General features: G+C 57.8%; 1 protein-coding gene across 2 annotated transcripts in view; it reads right to left on the reverse strand.

Annotated features, from left to right (window-relative positions):
• The window catches only part of PDE2A (phosphodiesterase 2A), a 91914-nt gene that overhangs the window by 13710 nt on the left and 58510 nt on the right, over window positions 1–19694 (reverse strand). For both annotated transcript variants that reach the window (XM_004433957.3, XM_087433404.1), the window contains 6 exons: window positions 18173–18262; window positions 14460–14548; window positions 7224–7333; window positions 6346–6401; window positions 819–878; window positions 74–227 (listed from right to left, as the gene is read on the reverse strand). In XM_004433957.3, coding sequence (XP_004434014.1) covers window positions 74–227; window positions 819–878; window positions 6346–6401; window positions 7224–7333; window positions 14460–14548; window positions 18173–18262 — 559 coding nt within the window. The remainder of the gene's footprint in view (window positions 1–73; window positions 228–818; window positions 879–6345; window positions 6402–7223; window positions 7334–14459; window positions 14549–18172; window positions 18263–19694) is intronic.

Raw genomic sequence — 19694 nt, forward strand, 5'->3', positions numbered from 1 at the left:
GCCACCGACCCCGCCCTCCCCTCCAGGTTCGGCCCTGCCCTGCTCCCAGGGCCCGCCCCAGCCGGGTCCTCACCGCAGAGTTGCAGGATCTTTCGGTCCTGGTCGCTGTACACAACCCCGGCCTTCTGGTCTCCCGCCGCCCCCGCCGGGGAGTTCTGGACCGCTTCGGGGGCCGCGCCGGGCCTGCGCTGCTGCAGGGCCTGCACCCTTCGCAGGGCCACCAGGGTCTGGGGCGGGCCGAGCGGTCAGCGAGCCACTCGCCCCTCCTTTACCGCGCTCGCCGCCGCGGGATTCCTTGCCTTTGCTCAAGCCATTCCCTCTGCCAGCGGTGCCCATCGCCCCTACCCGTCCCAAACAACTCATCCACCCTCCTGTGGGCCCCCACTGCCCCTGGAACTGCTAAGTACGGGGTTTGTCTCCGGCCTAGCCCCCAGACTCTTCCAAGATAGGGCAGCGTCAGATTTCTCTGTGTCTCTGGCACTCACAGGGAGTCTGAGTCCTTGTTAAAGTCACAAAATCATAAAATCTCAGGAAAGAGCCTCAATATCATTATGTAGACAGTCCTTCCTAAGTATTGACAAGGTATTTGAGCCCCCTTATCTCACCAGTACCCTCAGTAGGTCGGTGCTATTCTTATCCTCATTTTCAGATGTGAAACTGAGGCTCAGAGAGGTTAAGTGACTTGCTCAAGGTCACACTGCCCAATGGTGGTGGACTGGAACCCAGGTCTGGCTGCTCCCTGGCCAGATCACCTTCCCACCAGTTATGATGAGAGTCTTCAGCAGCCCCCATCCTACCCCAGCCCCACCCACACTCACATGCTTCTCCACAGCTTGCAGGCTCCACTCCTCACTGTCACTCAGCTGGCCACAGTGCACCTGGAGGGATGGGGGAGGGGGACCAGCTGTGACCTCCCCTAGCCTCTTGCGTCTGTCTGCCAGAGTGCTCTCCCCATGCCCAGCAGACAGTTGTGCCCACCAACACATAGGCACTCCAGTCTGTGGGCCCATCCTTCCAACCAAGCAGATGGCTCCAGGAAAATCCTCCCCTCCAGAAAGCCTTCTAGGGCTAATCTGAAGAAGTGGAACTTTTCTGATTTCTGCCTTTTCCGTCACTGTCCCATCAACAACACAATCCAGGTATAGAGTGAGGGAAGGGGGTGACCTTGGACCCCTCCCCATCTCCCAGCCCATGGAGCCCTTAGGGATTAGTGGTGTTAGCCTCAGCCTCCCAGCTCCATCCTTTCGGAGCTGGGGTTTGAGCTGCCCCTAAGTCTGGAGTAAGGAGAAAGATCCGACATTTATGATGCACCTGCTGTGCCCAGAGAACTTGGCAGGATGGGCGAATGAATGAATGAATGGAGTGATCAAGTGCTCTGCCTTACGTGTGATTCCTGCCACCCCATAAGGCAAGCTTCCACCTTGCAGATGAATCAAGGCCCAGAAAGGTTAAGTGACTTGCCCAAGGTCACACAGCAGAAAGTGGCAGAGTTGGGACAGCACCACCCACTCCCTCCCCTCCTCTGCCCATACCTTCCCCTTCCCAGATCCACTCTTACCACCACCACCACCCCCATCATCCTGTCCCTCTCCAGCTTCCCTGTGTCAGTCATCAGCAGTCCCCTCAGCCCATATTTCATACTCCATGAAGTCCCTTCCCCCAACCTTGCTTGAGTGCTTGGTGAGGAAAATGAGCGGGGGAGTGGCGGTCTGGGGGCCCACTGCCGGCCCTGCCAGCAAGGCTCCCCACCTACATCACCAGCTTCTGGTGCCCACTCGGAGCTGCTCACCACCTGTGGGGCTCCCACAGTGCCTGCCCTGGGGTCCCCTCCTTCATCCTCCCTCTCCACTCAGCAGCCCCTGCCCGCCTCTGCTCTAGGTCCCCTGCCAGGAGCAGATGGAGAGGAGGAGACCAGCAGGTTCTCGGGAAGCTCACGGTCTGGCTGGGGTGGGATGGAGTGGGGGATGCGATTGGGTGGTACAGAACCTCATACCTGAGAAAGGAGGAGAGGGCACACTGGGTGGGTGGGAACCTAAAGGCTGTGGGAGCTCAGAGGAACAGAGCACCTGGGAGGCTTCCAGAACTGGCTCTGAAACATGGGAAGGACAAACAGAGCCTGAAGAGAGGGGACACTGCAGGCAAGACACTACCCTGGGGGTGCTGGGTAGTAGGACGTATGGGGAGATGAGGACCCGGGCAGGGTGGGGTCTGTGGTGCCACAGGGAGAAGGGCCTGGAGTACAAGGCTAAGGAATTGGACTTGAGCTTGATTGTACTGGGGACCCCTGGCAGACTTTAGCATCTGTGGACTACGGTTTATGGGCTGTAGGGTGAATTGGAGGGAGTGAGACTGGAGAGCCAGCCCTAATGGCCTAGTGGTTAAAGTTTGGCGAGCTCCACCTCGGTGGCCCGGGTTCGGTTCCCAGGCACAGAACCATACCACTCATCTGTCGGTAGCCATGCTGTGGCGGTGGCTCACACAGAAGAACTAGAAGGATCTACAACTAGAATATACAACTATGTACTGGGGCTTTGGGGAGGGGAAAAAAAAGAACTATACAGGGATGCCCACTAACTGGTTTAAAAAAAAAAAGACTGGCGGCAGGAAGACCTGGAAGAGGCCTGGGCCACCGAGGAGGGTGTTGAAGGTTATGCTCTGGATGAGGCCTCATCTATGCTCCCACAGGACAGGTTGTTGAAAGAAGCTGGGGGCGTGGCTCATTTGCACGTGTTTTACATAAACATGTTGGCATTTTCCTGTTAGTAGATGGGGGAGGACAGCCTTCCTGTTCCTTCCACCTGGACCCATCTCTCAGGAAAAGGGAAGGCTGAGATCTCTCTAGGGCTGTGGGGGCAACTGGGCTCTGTCTCCCAGTACAGAGCTGGGAGACGGAATGAGAGCCTCAGAGGCTGGAGGAAAGGAAGGGATCGTGGAGTCCTCCTCCCCCTATTGGACCCACCCAGCATGTGCACAAATACACATATACACTCTCCTGAAGACCCTCAGCACCCCCCCACACACATACACACACTCATACTCACGCTCACTCTCCCACGGAGATACTCAGGTGTGCATGTACGTGCACACACACACACATACACAGAGGCACAGATTCACAGACATCCCCACACCCACAATCACAGTGTCTACCCCACCCACACGTGCACATTCCTACCTGTACACAGGATACTTGAGTTCACGTACCCAAGAGCCATCACACACTTTTGCACCCCCCATATGCAAACACAATCACCAGCACTCGCACGTGGCTTTTTGCTCACCAAGAACAGACACTTACACCTACTCTTGCTAATCCGGGGGTGTGTCTGGGGCACAGTGGGAGCCCTCGTTAGTGGGCACTGGGGCTATAGAGAGGGTTGGAAGCCCAGCACAGCCCCCGCACCCTCACCCTCACCCAGTTCAACATGGCTAATGGCATGAACACCCCGTCCCCGTGGAAGGAGCTGGAGTGGGTGGCACAGCTGGGGGAAGAGTGGGCACAAATCATGCATCAAATGCCAGAGACCAAGGGCCACCCACTCCTCAAAGGGACTTATTATCCCGGAACTGAAGAGCAAAGCCAGGACTCCTTTCACACAAAGAATCTGCAATCAAGGCGCTCGAGCTGCGAGCCGCAGGGCCCAGAACGCAGCCAGGCAGCCCTGCACCTGGACGGCACACTCCTCAGAAAGCCCTCCTCTGACGGGATCTCCATCAGGCCCCGGTATTCCTTGCAGGGCTCCCTGGTTTCCTTGCTAGCACTTGCCATCATTTGCAATTCTATCCTTCATTTGCTCAGTTGTTTAATGTCTGTCTACCCTCCAGGCTGTCTGGTCTGTCTCGGTCATTGCTGTGTTTGCAGCACCTAGCACATGGGGCCTGGTGGTGCTGAAGAAATATGTCTTCAATTGATGGACGGGTGGGAGGATGGATGGATGAATGGATGAATGGATGGATGAAGGGATGGATGAGTACCAAGAGCAGAGACTCAAAGAACGGAATGGGCTTGTTGAGGAAGGAGCTGTTGAGTCAGCTCTCCCAAAAGATCTGCCCAGTGGCACCCCCTTGACCCACTGCACCCTCTGCCCTCAGGACCTGGTAGCAGCCGAGAGGTCCAGCACTGCCTGTGCTGCCTCTCAGAGGATGTGAGATCCTGTGGCCCGGGGGCCCTGGGATGGAGCAGCAGGCCAGGATCTGTGAGATGTGTATGCACTGGGGAGAGGGGTGTCCTGGAGAAGTAGGTTTCTACTTGAGGAGGAAGGCACAGGCTTGGAGGAGAGGCAGACCGTGAATAATCCAAATACCTTCCCAGAGCTCTTCACTGCCCGGGGTGTTTGAGGAGGTGAGGGGACGGAATTTCTCCCGGCAGCCAAAGCCCCAGGTAGCATCTTGCTCAACAGCATGTACCACCCACACCTCAGCCTCGCCAGGATCACACACCTCCCCCAAACTCCTCCACCATTCTCCCCACCCTGCCTTTGTTTGTGCTGTTCCCTCTGTCTAGAATATCCTTTCCCTTCTTCTCTGCCTGTTGACCTCCTACCCACACGCCAAAGCCCCACTCAAATGCTGTCTCCCCTGTGAGGCACCCCTTGCTGCTCCAGCCTCTGCCACGGGAGCGCCTGCTGGTAACATTTAGTCCATTTGGCCAGTGATGGTCTGAGGGTGTCCCCGCCTTCCCCCAGACTGAGAGCTTCTGGAAGGTGGAAGTGGGTCTGACTCTTCTCTCTGCTCCAGCACCCAGCCCGGAGGAGAGCGCAGAGCAAGGTTTTGCTAGGGTGTCAAATTTAAGTAACATGACCCCATCCCCTCGCCAATACACAGCACACACATCCACACAGGCTTTCTCCCCCCGGAGAAGGCCAAAGCCTGGACTCCTAGCCCAACCTGAGCCCAGGTGAACAGCGGTCATGGCAACCATCCTCCTGCCCACAAGAGGAACAACATTCCAAAGTCTTCCCCTCGCAGGCGTTGCTTCTCTTCTGACCCAGCTCTCACAGCCCCAACAGAGGAAGTCATCTTGACACCCCCGGACTCTCCTTCCTCAACAGAAGTGGGCCATCGGGCCGCTGCCTCCCATCCGCACCTCTGCACACTGCCCCCAACCCTGGTCCTCCTGGAAGACCGGCTCCGGCACAGACTGGGAGCAAAGGAGGGAGGGAAGCGGCGCTGAGAACTTGGTGCCAACAGCAGATCCGCTCCCTGCGGGAACAGAAGCTGGGGGTGGGGGAGCAGCTTGTGGGAGAAACCAAGGGGGCCGCGTCTCCCTCCGTCAGGCAGATGGGGGCCGAGGAGACCAAGCCAAGGATCCCTTCCTTCCTCTCCTCTCCCCGCTGCCGCCCCCCACTCCCAGCGCCTCCCCCACCGGCAGCTCTGGAAAGGTCAGGCGCCTCGGAAACCTTTAATTCTGTCCTAATGAGCTCGGGAGGGGTCCCCGGGGCGCACCGAGACCCGCTCATTTATCTCTCCGCACCCCCAAGTCAGCCCCTTATTGAGGTGGTGGCTGCCTCGGTTGAAACAGACCCCCAATAATGGCGATTTGGGGCTCTAACCCTTCGGTTCCTAGGACAGGACAAAGATTTGAACGCCCACCTCCATATGGAGAAGAGCCTGGAAGAGCGGCAGAACCGGGCCCCGCAGGGCTCAGCCAACCCCAGCCAATGGAGCTGACACCAGGGAGCTCCGCGAGGGGGCAGCAGAGGGCAGGGGAGCCCCGGCCTGGGTTTCCCTCCCGACTCCCCGCTTCTCCTCCATCACCCTCTCCAGGAAGCCTGCCCTGTTGCCTGGCATCTGCCCGAGCCTCGGCCATGCGTCTGGCTGGGGCTGGATGCCTACCCAGGCAGCTGCTCCCCGTGGGTCTCCTCTCCCCAGATGCCCTAGCTCCGGCCATCCCGATCTCTGACTGGCTTTCCCACACAGTCACTATTTGTCAGTGTTGTGTCCAGCCATCCGTCCTCAGTGTCTCTCAGGCCCTTCCCTCCTCACTGTGTTCATGCCCTCTCAGGACACTGCCCCCATCCCATCTGGGAGGATGCCAAAGAGGAAGCAAGGTCAAGGCTGTGCCAGGGGCTCCACGCGTGCTGAGAGTGCAGACAGGGCATGCACATCCCTCCGAAAGTTGCTGACTGTGCCAGTGACTGAGTCCTGCCCGTTCAAGGTGGGGCAGAGGGCTGGGGTGTGGGACTCCTCCCAGACCCTCATTTCCCACAGCTCCAGCCCAGCTTGCTGCACACACACACACACACACACACACGCACACACACACACACACACCCCAGACAGGCTCCGTCCACCGCTCCCTCCCCTGCTCTCCTCTCCCCTCATCCCACCCGCAACAGCTCTTACCAAGATGACGGCTGCCACAGCCCCGGCCTCCTTGTCCACCAGCGGTATGACCAGCACTGAGGGGGAGAGGGCAATGAGGTGGTCCTGCGGGGCCAGTGAGGCTCAGAGATACTGAGCCAGTACCCAGGGAGGGAGACGAGACACAGACAGAGAGAGGCCGGGACAGAGACACAGAGACCCAGAGATCCGGAGAGACAGACAGATGGGTCCTACCACAGCAACGACCCCTGCAGAGAGGGAAACCCCCTCACTTGACAGCTTTCTGGTGATCCTCCCAGCAACTCTGAGAGGGAGGGAGGCAGGTAAGGCCGAGCACTCCTATTTTACAGATTGGGAAACTGAGGTCCAGAAAGGGGAAGTGACTTGCCCAAGATCACACAGCAAGTCAGGTCTCCTGACTCCCAGTCTTGTGCACTTTCCACATCGAGACAGAGGACAGAGACCTAGAGAGACTGAGACACGAGGCAGAGAGACATGGGGGACAGGGGGCATGGAGAGGAAGAGAAAGAAAAACAGAGACAGTGACAGAGGGAGCATGGCAACAACTACAGCCCGTCTAGCAACCGGCACAAGCACGTCACCACTGCGGCCAGTGGCCACTGAGCCCTAGCATGTTCCAGGCCCTCAACATGCGTTAGCCCATCTGCTCCTCCTTGAAACACCCCCTCAACGTAGGTTCTGTTGTCCCCATTTTACAGACCAGGAAATCAAGGCTCAGAGGGATTAGTTGCACAATAGAGAGAGAATTAGATAGAGGAATTGCTAGAGACACAGAGCTAGAGAAAGGTGACAGAGATGAAGATGGGGTAGAAGACAGAGGTGATCTGGGGAGCAGGGGCCACAGTCCTCCCCTGTCCCTGCCCAGCTCCCAGCCTTACCTTGGGTGTCAGGGGCCAGTGGAGCCGCCAGCCTGGCCAAGGGTTTCCCCGGCAGGTCTGAGGGGCCCAGTCCATTGCAGCCCAGCCGCTTCCGGGAGATCACAGCCTCTCTGAAAAGAGAACATGATCCCACCTCTCAGCCCCTGGATCAGAGGAGCAGGCCCCAGCCTGGGAACACACAGCAGGCTGGACCTGCACATCTGTGAGGATCTGGACAAGCTGACCTGCTGCAGGGTGGACACGAGGAGGGCAAAAAGAGAAGAGTCGGGGACTCTGACCCCCCGTGTAGCAGGGCAGGCAGCCACAATCTGGCCTCTGCCGCCTCCTGCTGGTCGACATGGGAAGGGCACCTCTGGGCCCAGCACAAATCCCACAAAGCAAGTAAAGCACGTGCTCCGAGCCAGGCTGCCTGGTTAAATCCTGCCACAGCTACCACTTGACCTTGGCCAAGTGACCTAACCTCTCTGAGCCTCCCAGGGAGTTCTAGGGTGGAGAAGAGTAGAAGCCTAACCATCATCATCCTCAGAAAACCATTCTAGAGCAATGTTCGGTACCAAGCACAGGATGGCCTCCAGAGATCATCATCACGACTGCAGTTTATCGGACATCCCCGAGGTGCCATGCACCATCCAAGCAACTTACACAGATGAACTCAGAATTCCCAACAGTCCTATGAATTAAATATGATCATCATCTCCATTTTCAGGTGGAGAAACTAAGGCACCAAGAGGTTAAGTAACCTGTCTGAGATCCCACGGCTAATTAGTGGTAGAGCCAGGATCCGAACCCAGGCAGTAGGCACCAGAGCCCACACTCCTAACCAGTGTGCCTAAACCTTCCTAAGGACCTGAGGGGGTGTGCGCCTCCAACAGGAGATTGGCACAAGTGTTGAGGAGGAAAAGGGCGTAGGTGTGCGGGAGGGGAGGGGAGAGGGGAACCGAAGCAAGGAGGCTGGTGTAGAAGAAGGAATTTCTCTCTGCCCTCACCGCACATGCCACCCTCTCCCCAGCCTCTGGCTCTCCCTGCTTAATTAAGCGCCCGATTTTTCACCAAATGTCACTCCCTGATGATTAATTGGCTTCGGTTCCTCATCCCTCATGCTGCCTCCACTTGTGATTGTAGGAACTGCCTGGCCTGGAGAGAAGAGAAGCCTGCAGGGCTGGGACTCGGTGTGCAGGTGGGGTCACTAAGGGAGCCCAGCAAAGGTCAGATGAGGAAGAGAGAGGAGCTGGTCTGAAAGTCTCCAGATCAGGAGGTCACAGCGGCTAGAGAAATGGAGGACCAAAGAGGATGAGCATCTCGGTCAAGGTCACGCAGCATTCTGAACCAGACCCATTCTCTCCTGGCCTCTTGGTTCAGAATCTGCAGGAACCAGTGGCATGTCCCCACTTCCAGCCCTCACACCCTGGACCTATCGGCTCCTGGAGCGCTGGGCTCCAGTTCTGAGCTGTCTCCAATCCCCCCGGGAAGGAATAGGGATCTAGGGTGGCAGGAGGGCAACAGCAGCCACGTTTCCTGATGACTAAATTGATGAAGGCTGGGCTTCATGGAGGCAGGAGGCTGGCTTTGGTGACCCTCAGCCAAACCCCCTCTTGTGGACCCCACCCAGCCACTTGGCCCTGATAACCTGGTTATTGGGCAGCCACAAGGTGGCGCTGGTCCCCGTCCTGCTGGTCAGTGAGCGCTGCAACTTCATCCCACTGACCCCTGACTCCCCCCTCCCACCCCCAAACTCATGGCTGCCTTGTCCTCTCCCTCTCCGCCCCCCGGGACCCTGATGAAGGGATCTGCCCTCAGCCCTTCTTGTCTTCTGCACAAAACTCCCTCCTCTGTGCTCGTGGCCTCATGACTCTCCAGTGCCCACTCTCAACAGCTCCAGACCCCAGATACCCAAAGGACTCCTGGAGGCCCGCCCAGGATGTCCCTGAGGTTGCCAAAGGCACCCCGTCCCAATCTGAACTTATCCTCCACCACTACCCCAGAGTGGCACAACCATCCATCGAGTCCCTTGTGGCTTGTCCACCAATTGTCCTAGCTGCCTCTCTCTTCCTCACCTCTCCCATCCAATGGGTGGGTCATCTCCCCTGCCTCTCTCACAACTGTCCCCTGCTCTCCACTCCAAGCCACTGCCCAGCTCAAACAGAGACACCTCTCCCCTGAACCTGCAGCAGCCTCTCCCCCAGCCTCCTGCCTCCCGTCAGGTCCCTTAAATCCATCCCCCATACGAGAGCCGGAGCAAGTTTTCTCCACTAAAATACTTGTGGAAACACTCTTCTTAAAGGCTTTCATTCCACAGAGTATGTATTCGGGGTTCTTCTTGGTCAGGTTCAGTACTGAGGACTGACATACAGACCACACTCCAGTGTAGGGATGAGCGCTCTGACAAAGGGAGGAGGAGTGGGCGCCAGCCTACCCGGGTGCAGGATGGAAGTGGGGTCAGAGAAGGCTTCCTGGGGGAGGAGATGCCTGAGTTGAGTCCTAAGGGACATGCAGAGGTTGTCAGGGCAGACAGAAAAGGATGTGCAGGCAGAGGGAACTGCATGTGCAAAGCCTCAGAGGAGAGAAAGAATGTGTGTCTGTGGGGTGCTCCAGCCGCCAGGAGGTTGGTGTGGCTGGACAGCAGGGAGCACAGTGGAGAGGGACCAGGGCCCTGAGGAGCTGGGTTTGATCCTGAGCGCAGTGGGCGCCCCGGGAGGGACCTGAGCAGGGGAAGGTAGAGGTCAGGTTTGATTTCAGGCTGATCATGCTGGCTGCCGGGTAAGACTCTTACAAGAGAGGGAGAATCTGAGCGCACACACAGGTCTCAGTGAGGGCCACAGAGTCTCAGTGGCCCCTGAACAGCAGAGGAGACGCTGGGCTGGGGCAAGTCAGCCTTGACTGGGCCCAGATCTCTCACCAAGCACGGGGGCCTCCAAGGGTCCTCAACCCTCAGGAGTCCCCACGCCTTGGCACCTTGCTCTGCAATCTGTTCCCCCTGGGGCCCGGCCACATCCCACAGACCCAGGCAGGGGCGCGCCACAGCCCCAGGCTGTGCTCAACTCAGCCCACCCCCAGGTGAGCCCTTTTCCTCTGCTGCACCCTTCCCAGAACTGCTGTCCCCCTGGAGGGATGGGGGTGGGGGCTTCCTGTACTGCCCACACCCGTCAGTCATGGCTCTCCCTTCAACTCAGAGCCCTGCCCTGCCTCCTCTCCCCTCCTGACATCCCCGCCTCCCTGACCCCCTGCCAGCCTGATGGTGGGGGGGGAGGGGACACCACACCCCCGGGCCAGCTGTCCAGGTTGAAGGCTAATGATTCAGCCTGGGTGCCTGGGTGGTCATGCTCTGCCACAGCGACAATAAAGACAGATGGGCACAGAGTGGGGCGAGGAACGGGCGTGGATTTTATGATGGTTCCGTCCCTTTAACAACTATTTGTTTAGTGGAAAGAGTGGAGGGAAAGGCTCCCTGTTGGTGGAGTCAGTGGCCTGGAAAGAGCTGAGTGTCCAGGTCCCGTTCCACCCCTCCTCTGAGCCCCTTCTTTGGCGAGGCCCCATCCCCTTTACTGAGCACCCCCTCACTGAGCGCCCCCGGCCCCTCCCAGAGCCCCAGCCTCCTCTGATCTGTCATCTCTCTCGGAGACAAATTATGACTCAGGCCAGGACCTGGACCCTCCTCTCCCTCTCCTCTTCTTCTCCCAGAATGTGAGACTCCAGAGACGGGAACAGACTATTCCCTGTGTCCCTCAAGATGAATCAAAGGGACAGACTGACTCTGCAGTGAGAGGGGACCAGGTCAGCTCTGAGGAAGAAGTTTCTCGAGGTTGGGCCCTGGGACCTTCAAACGGTAGCAGAGGGAGACAGCCAGCTGGGGTGGGTGTGGGCGGTGTCTCCGTTGCAGCTGAAAAGCCCCCAATTTTGCTGCACTCAGCAGCGAGTAATCAGAGGCTTTAAGATGGCAGGAGACACAATAAGAAGAGGAAGGCAGCAGGGCTGGAGACTGAAATAGGCTGGGAGATCGAGGGGACACAAATAAAAGGGAGGCGAAGCCTTCCAGGAAGCCCCCTCGCTCAGGCAGCCCTCCAGGATTCTCTCCCCTCCAGCCCGAGGCCCCTTGCACCCTTAGAATTCAGAGCTGGATCAGCCCTCAGACATCACAGTGCCTGATCTTATCATCTCACAGAAGCATAGACTGAGGCCCAGAGAGAGTGCGTGGGACTGTGATTGCAGCCACGTTGTCCTGGATCCCAGGCCTCCTGACCCCCAGCTCAGGGTTCTTCTTGTGGACAGACCTATCCCTGAGGGAGGCCACCACAGCCCAGACACCTTTTCTGAAAACTGGATCCTCCTTAGTGCCAGGGAACTATGGCCCTCCTAGAGGGCCTCTGGCTGGGCCGCGGGGGATAAGGGAACTGTGCATCGGTCCAGATGGAGATGGCAGGGAAGGACTTTGCAGGGGAGGAGAGAGCACGAGCTAGCACGGGAGGCAGGAACCCAAACACATTGGGGGCTGCACCTGGGCATCTGGCAGCCCGCGAAGTGGTAGGGGGCAGTGGTTGGGGGCTGCTGGGGAGCTAGTGGGCCTTCTCCCCCTTGGCCCACGTCCACCCCGCATCCACCACCCCACCCTGAGCCCATCCTCTGCCCCTTCTCCTGGGCCCTTATCTGTCTTTATGATCTGCCTCCACTTCACACCTGTTGCTGTTTGCCAGCCCTGCCGGCCCTTCAGGGTTTCCTGGAGGAACACCCCCCTCCGCGGGCACTGCCAGAGCCTCAGGCTCCACGTCAGCCTGGGGCGAGTGCCTCGGCCTCCTGATGGGGCCAGAGCCGTGGAGGTCACCAGTGGAAGGACCTTGTATCCAACCTACCTGTTTTATAGAAAAAGAGACTGAGGCCAGAAGGGAAGTAACTTTCTCAAGGTCACCCAGTGAGTAGCTGTGTTGGGGGTGGAGGGCAACCAGCAATCACTGAGCTCCTACTGTGTGCTGGGCACAGGCTAAGCACCGGCTAAGCACAGGCATCTGTTATCTCATTAGGCCAATAGACAGGTCCAACTGTTATCTCCATTCTAGAGATAAGAAAACAGGTTTGAAAGGGGACACACCTAGGCTGGGATGGGGCTGGGCTAGAATCCACGCCTGTCTGACTCCTATTCCAGTGCTCTCCCCCCTTCCACATGCCGAGCTCTCAGCCCTGGCAGTGGAGGTGGGGAGGTCTCACCTCCAGACACATGGTGGGAAGAGGTGGGCAGAGCGCAGATTTCAGAAGAGAGGACTGCCTGAACCTTCACCCCCAATCCTCACCAGCCTGAATGAACTTTGATCTCCAGGTCTTCCAGGACGCCCCCACTGCCTCACCTCTCTTGTCCCCTCAGCCTCCTCGCCTCCTAGGCCTCCTGGATTTCTGAGCTCTGTCTCCCAGCAGGCACTTGCCTCCCCATCTCCACTGAACTCTGGGATAATTGCATGGGAACATTCACTTTTATTTGCTTTTTTTTTTGTACCTTTTCCAAAGGCTCTACTGAGTCTGAAGTGGTTGGTGGTGGGGATACTGATGCAGAGGCTCTGAGCCCCCTCAAAGATCCTGGACCGCAGACCCGCCACCTCACAGCAGAAAGCCTGAGGGAGCATTTGCAGGCTTGGAGGGGCAGAGCCAACACTGCAGGATGCTCCCCTCCTGCCTTCTGAGCCCGTGATCCTGCATCCCCCTACCAGGAAGGCCTTCCCAGGCCGTTCTGAGGAAACTTCCTGGATGGGGCAAGCCCATAATAAGCAAAGTTCTTGAGAATTAGGGGTGGGAGTGCTGTCTCAGAGGAGAAAAGGGGACATTATAGCATTTTTTTCCCGTAAGATTCCAAAAACCTTCCAGCCCTATCCTGCCATCTCACAGATGGGACAGTAGAGGCCAGAGAGGGGTGTGGCTGGGGCTTGGTTCACACAGACCTTGGGGAGGAGTTGTCAGGAGGTGCTGAAGGGGAGAGTGTCACCCACCACCCACCCCTGGGGGAGTCAAATGGGAGACCAGGAGGTGGGAAGGCTCAGGGTACTGAAGAGGCACCAGCCCCTTCCATGGAGAAGGGCCAGGGGAGACACCAGCATCCAGGAATCCAGGGTTCCAAGTGCCGGGAGGGGCCTCAGGACCAATCAGCATCCCCAGCATCAGGACCTCCAGCCTCAGCTACCACCTGGAAAAGCCACCTCCCTGGACCACATGGCCTGTTGGAAGAGCCCTCCCCCAGGGAGCAGAGCACTGCCTTCTGGTCACGCCCCACTGGCACCCACTCAGCCCTCAGCTCCCAACCTGGAGCTCCCTGGGCCCGTGATGGCCCTGCGGTGCTTAGAAGGCAGTGACCACGTCCTCCGCGGCGTGCCCTCCTCTGGGCCAGCACTCCTGCCCGTCAACACTTTCTCATCTAAGTTCCACTTGCCCTCACTGTCCCCTGAACGGCCAGGAGCCAGGAGACTGTGTCCCAGGCCTGGCTCTGCCTCACACCAGTTATGTGGCGTTGGACACGTCTCACGCTGTCTGACCATCTGAAAAGTAAGGAGGCTGAATTCAGTAGGCTCAGAGGTATCAGTGGACCATGGGGCACTGAGCCCGTGTTCCTAAAGCCAGTGATTCCAACATTCTAGCCTAATGGAAATAAAACCAGACATTTAGCATTCATTGTGGATACAGTTTTAAGTGCTTTACATGTGTTAAACTCATTTAATCCTCCCAACAATCCTGTGAGATAAGCACTATGATTATTGCCATGTTACAAATTGCCCCAGATTATACAGCCAGGAAATGGGGAGCAGGGATTTGAACCCAGGCAGTCGGGCTCCAAAACCACAGCAGGACGCTGCCTGGGATCAGCCTGTTCTTGGCTGCCGGGTTGACACCGCGCTCCCGCGGGACCCGCATTCTGCGACCCGTGAGAACCTCCCAGGCAGTTCTGCTGGGGTGCTAACGGTAGCCCCGATATTCTGAGACATTCTGAGACGCGGCTCTGAGGAGGCCGCAGCAATTCGGAAGAGCTCTCTAGGAGAACACCTACCCGCTGGCACTTTGCTGTGCCATCCACTCCCCCTACCCAACACGAGAGAAGACACTGCTTCTCCCCTCTGTGCTGGAGTCAGGGACACGGCCAAGGAACCCCACCCAGCATGGAGGCTGAGGTCCAGGTCAGATGGGGAGGGTCAGACCAAGCCTTGGAAGGGGCCCCAGGCCTGAGGTCCTTGGCCGTGCGTGAGCGCAGTGCGGGGGAGAATGGCTCACCGGACTTTCCCCTCCTGGGGCAGCTCGTGGGGGGGTTCCTCACACACCAGCCGGGACTCCGCATCCAGCAGGTAGGTGTAGACGGTCTCCTAGGACAGGAGGCACTCATGAGACCCTGCGGAGACGTCCTCCCTGCCCCCAGTCCCAGCCCGTACACAGGGCCCTGGGGAGTGCACACAGGCCCCGTTGGTCTGTGCTCCCCAGGTGACTCTCAGAGCAGCCAGGGCGGAAAAACTCCCTATGAACTCAGCACCCCACCCTCCCCTCTTGGAGGGGCTCTGGGCAGGCAGTGATCCATGATCCATCTCCCCAAATCCAAGGAACTGAGGAGACGGCTGAAGGGCTGAAGGTGGAGACATCCTCCCACCGCTACCCCGGGATATTTCCCAGCGGTGACTCCAGCCTCAGCAAACAATAACTGACTGTCCACTCAGGGCCGGACTGTGGGAGGGGCTTAGAATGTCCCGGAAGCTTCCCTCCTACCTCAGAGACACAAACAACTCTATGAGAAACCACACGCCATGACCCAAGCCAGGAGGGCTTCCTGGAGGAAGCGACCTTAAAGCTGTAAGTGGAGTGGGAATTAGACACATTCAGGGAGTGAATGAGGCACAGAAGAATGGCTTCTGGGCCCAGGAGCAGGTCTGTAGTTGTAAAGAGCATGGAGCATTTATGGAACTGACAGTGGGGGCGGGGGGCACAGGAGGTGGGCTTGCGGTCAGCAGGGGCTGAGCTGGAAGGGCCTATAAAGCGAGCTGCGGGAGGCTGCCAGGGGCTGCTGCCAGGCGAGCGGGGAGCCCTGAGAGACAGGAGCAGATTTGTATTTGGGATGATGCCTCCCTAGAGTGAGACCAAAGCTCTGCCCGAAGCTTGTCAAGTCTTCGGCTTATCAATCCGCCCGCCCCAGGGGCCCAGAGCAGCCTGGGCCTCAGCTCCAGACCAGATAGTGGCAGAAGCAGTGGCCCTCACTGACCCCCAGGACAAAATCCACATTCCCTCCAAGCAGGCCTGGCTCCCCTCAGGGATCCACAACCAATCCTGTTCAGCGCCCCCTTGCAGAGCGTCTCCACTGTCCACACTGTGTGACGAGGGAGACCAGGATGCCAGTGCTGCCCAGCAGAGCCTGTGCCCCAGCGAGGGGGCCCCCACACGCCCAGCTAAGTATCTTGAGGGGCACTGTGTTCTCAGTGGGAGGAAGGAGGGCTCTCTTCTCTGCTGAGGTATCAGGGAGGGCTTCTGGAGGAGGTGACATTGGAGCTAGGTGTGTGGAGTCCTTCTCAGCAGAAGCAGTTGCCTTTCGTGACTGTGAGTCCACAATCCTGCCAGCCACTCTTGCCTTTGGCTGTCCCCAGCCAGCCCCCACCCTCTTCTAGCCCCCAGGAGATGTCCCAGTCCTGCTTCCAGAGAACCAGAGCCAGGCTCAGTGGCGGTGAGGGCTGGGAATGAGAGGGCCTGAGGGGAGAGAGAAGGGCAGACACAGGCGAGGCCTGGCACCCCCTTGTCCTCCTGGTGAGGGTCTAGGCGGGAGTTTAGGCGTGAAGAAATCAGTGGGGAGAAGGCGGCCGCCCGCTCCTCATCTGTATCCAGCCCCCTTCTTGTCATTCCACCCTTGCAGCAGCTGGGAGGGGCCTGAGGGATTTGGCCCAAAGAGGTTAAGGGACCACTCAGCACCCAGGGCCACACAGAGAGTCCTGCCCTGGCAGGGAGAGGGGCAGACAATCCGGTGGGGGAGAGGGAGGAGGACAGGTCCTCACTGCACGTCCGGAAGTCCGTCTGCCTCCCGCCCCCTCACTCTCAGCCCTCCGGGTTAAAATTAGCTGAGTTTATTGGCGAGAAGGAGGGAACCATTTCAGACACATCAGCACCATCTGCATTCGGGGCTGCCTGCCACAATGGCTGCTGATGAGGGAGCAGGTGCCAGCAGCTCTCCTCTCTGCGGGGTAGGGAGACCCCTCCCCGATTTCTCCCCTCACCAGGGGCAGAGCAGACCCCTGCAGCTCCCCGCCTCCCTGGGAGCAGAGCCGACCCCTCCATCCCCCTCAACTCCCTGGAGGCAGAGTAGACCCCTCCATCTTCCCCCACTCCCTGGAAGCAAAGCAGACCTCCCATCTCCCCCCACTTCTTTGGGGGTCTGAGCTCCTCCCTACAATCAAGCTAGGGCTCCCCCAAATCTGGGCTTCCCTAGCTCACAAGTCTCTTGGATGGACCAAGGTAGACATTTCCACTGTCCCAGGAACCTAGTCGCCTGAACCACAGCTGTCTTCCTGCCCCCAGCTTTGGGGATACACTTAATCCAGCACAGGGCATCTATGCTGGCACCACCACTGGCCACCCTGCCTGTGAAGACTTGGCCAGTCACCTCCTCCCCCTCACAGGGCAGCCTCGGTGGCCACAGAGGGGCCCAGGGCAGCCTTGAGGATGCTGACCTGACAACCTCCCCATCCCTTCCTTTCCAGATTTGTTTCCACCCCAGGCCAGATGTTGCCTCAGTCCCATCCTTCTCCAGGAGGATTTATTTTTGGGTGCCAACACACCACCCACTTCCTACCAATTTCACGCTCAATAAAGCTCACTCATTAGCCCTCCTCCTGTGCTCTGAACTTCTAGGAGGTTTTGAGAAGGCAGAGCTGAGGAGAGGGATCGGGGGTGCTTAGGTGCTAAGCCTCATTTGTCCCCGTCATGCTGTCACCTTGGGGGAAGCACCCTCCCTCTCTGGGCCTCCAGCAGTTCATCCATCAAGCAGATTCAGATACAATGGGCTCTGGTGGGGTGGGGGGGGTCACATTCTGAATTAACCTATGTCCTGGAGCAGAGGCTGCCTTTGGCTGGTGTCTGGAGTAGGGGAGAGGACATTCCAGGCTATGGGGACTCAGTTTAGGCATCTCCTCCTCCAGGAAGTCTTCTGTTCCCCTTAGGCTGGCTCAGACCCCCTCCCCAGACCAACAGTCCCCTGCTTCCCTCTATCTGTCACAAAAGACACTGCTGCTTTGGGTCTTCAGGGCCGGTTTATCCATCTTACTGCCTAAGGGATGAACAGCGGCCATTGGAGCCAGGCTGGGGAGTGGCCTGGGGCAGCTGAAGAGGGGCACAGTCCCCATACCAAGGCATTCTGGGCCCAGGCAACCATGGTGACCTGCTGTCCGTGGGCCCAGGCCACCACCCGCCACCTGCCCCCAATTTGCAACCTTTTGCATGGTTTTGGGTCAGAGAGAAGCTTCAAGGCTTCTAGAGATCATCTTGTCCAGCCTCCTGTCTCCAGGCAGGACACTTTAACTCAGCACAGATCCATTCATCAAGGCTGAGCCCCATTCCAGCACCTCCCAGACCTGGCATCAAGGAAGCTCTTCTGCACGTCTACCCTCAACCCCTCCTGCTATACATATTCCAAAGCCCACCTGACTCCACTATGCCCAGGCTGTTATCCTAGGTGAATCCCTTCCATCATCTGAGATGCCATCTTTCCAATTAAGCTCTAAGGCCCCTTCTGTCTCAGGCATTCCAGGATTCCTATGTAAGTTCATTCTTTGGGGCTTAGCTTCAGCCCTCCTCCTCCAGGAAGCCCTCTCAGAACATTACCCAAACTCTTCACTTCCCCATGAGCGTCCTCTGGGCAGGGACCCTGCCTCTTCTTTCCTTCTCAGCCCTGTGTGACGTACAGCAAAGAGCTGGGCAAAGGTTTGGGGGGCGGGGGAAATGTGGGGCACAGCACCTACCACTCTGGGGAGCACGGCAGAGAGGGCCTCCTTGACAGCCCGTTGCAAGCCCATGATGTCGATGACAGAGCCCAGGCTCAGCAAAGCATCCTGGAAGAGAGGAAAGGGCCATGAGGCCTTGCCAGGCAGGCCGGGGCAGCCCCATCTGCCCAGGTGCCTGTGAGCACAAGCTCCCAGGTTAAACCAGAGCCCAAGGCTCTCAAACACTCAAACCCCGGGATCTTAGGATCTCAGAATCCAACAGGTCTTAAGGCCCGAGAATGTCCAAGTCTCCTCATCTTGCAGATGGGGAAACTGGGGCTCAGAGGAGAGCCAGGGACTTAGCAAAGAACTCACAGTGAGGCAAGAGGTCAAGTCTAGACTAGAGTCCAGGCCTCTTGTCCTTTAGCCCAGGACAGCCAGCTAAGTAGGGAAGGCACAAGCTTCCACATTACAACAAAGCAAAACAAGCAAACAAAACAGCCCCAGTTGGAATCCTAGCCGCACTATTTATTAGCAGTGTGTGCCCTGGTCAAGTCACCGAGCCTCAGTCTTCTATCTGTAGACGGGGACAACTGTGGCTATCTCCTCCTACAAGCTGACGTGAAGGTAAAACAAGACTGAGCCCTACAGTGCCTCGGAGTACCCACACAGAGTAGGTGCTTGGCAAAATGTTTGCTGAACTTGAGACCCACTCACTTTCCCCGGAGGGAGGTGGTCTCAGCCAGGCTCGTTGTTCAGCCCAGTGAGGGGCTGGGTTGGGAGTAGCAAGTCCAAGGAGTGCATGAGCCCACAAGGTGGGAGAAACAGCCCCTGGCCAGATGGGAGGAGAAGGAGAGGTCAGCCTTGACTGCCTCCCAGCCTTCCTGTCCCAGGCACAGGCCTCGTCCTTGGAGAGCCGGAACAGAGACAAGAAAGGTCCCTGCTTCTCCCTCTGTTAACTTGGCCAGAGCCACAGGGATCAAAGATAAAGGTAATGGAACAGGGGATCCAGGGCCAAGTCAGGATCGTGACTCATATCGTCTACCCTGCCATGCCCTCCAGCTAGCCCTTGGAAGTTCTTTCTGATGTCTTCCGTGTGGATGGCTGGATCTGTGTTCAGGAAGCAAAGTGATTAACTGGTGGAGGAAGGAGACATGGCTTGGCCCCCATTCATGTGAAAATGATATGAAGTTGAGGGTCTCAGTAGACCACAAGGTCAGCATGAGCCCACAGTGTAAGTGTGGCTGGTAATAAATTAAAATGCTGAAACTACCGGCCATATTAATAAGGATCTGTTAACCTGAGTAGGGAAGATGACAGTTCCCCCACTTCTATAGGGTGATTAGACTATCTCCAGTGCATTGTGTCCCAGGTGAGGACAAGATGAGATTCATTCAGAGGAGGTGACCCATGTAAGGAGGGAATTAGAAACCAAGTCTTGCATGTGACTAAGACTGGAGAACTTGGGGGTGCCTAGCCTAAAACAGAGCAGACCCAGGGGTCTCAGTCTTCGACTCTAATCTCTCCGACTCTCCTGGGCAGGGGGACTGGACTCTGGGTT

This window comes from Ceratotherium simum, chromosome 7 (genome assembly GCF_057802395.1).
Source record: "Ceratotherium simum simum isolate JZ-2026a chromosome 7, ASM5780239v1, whole genome shotgun sequence".
NCBI lineage: Eukaryota > Metazoa > Chordata > Mammalia > Perissodactyla > Rhinocerotidae > Ceratotherium > Ceratotherium simum.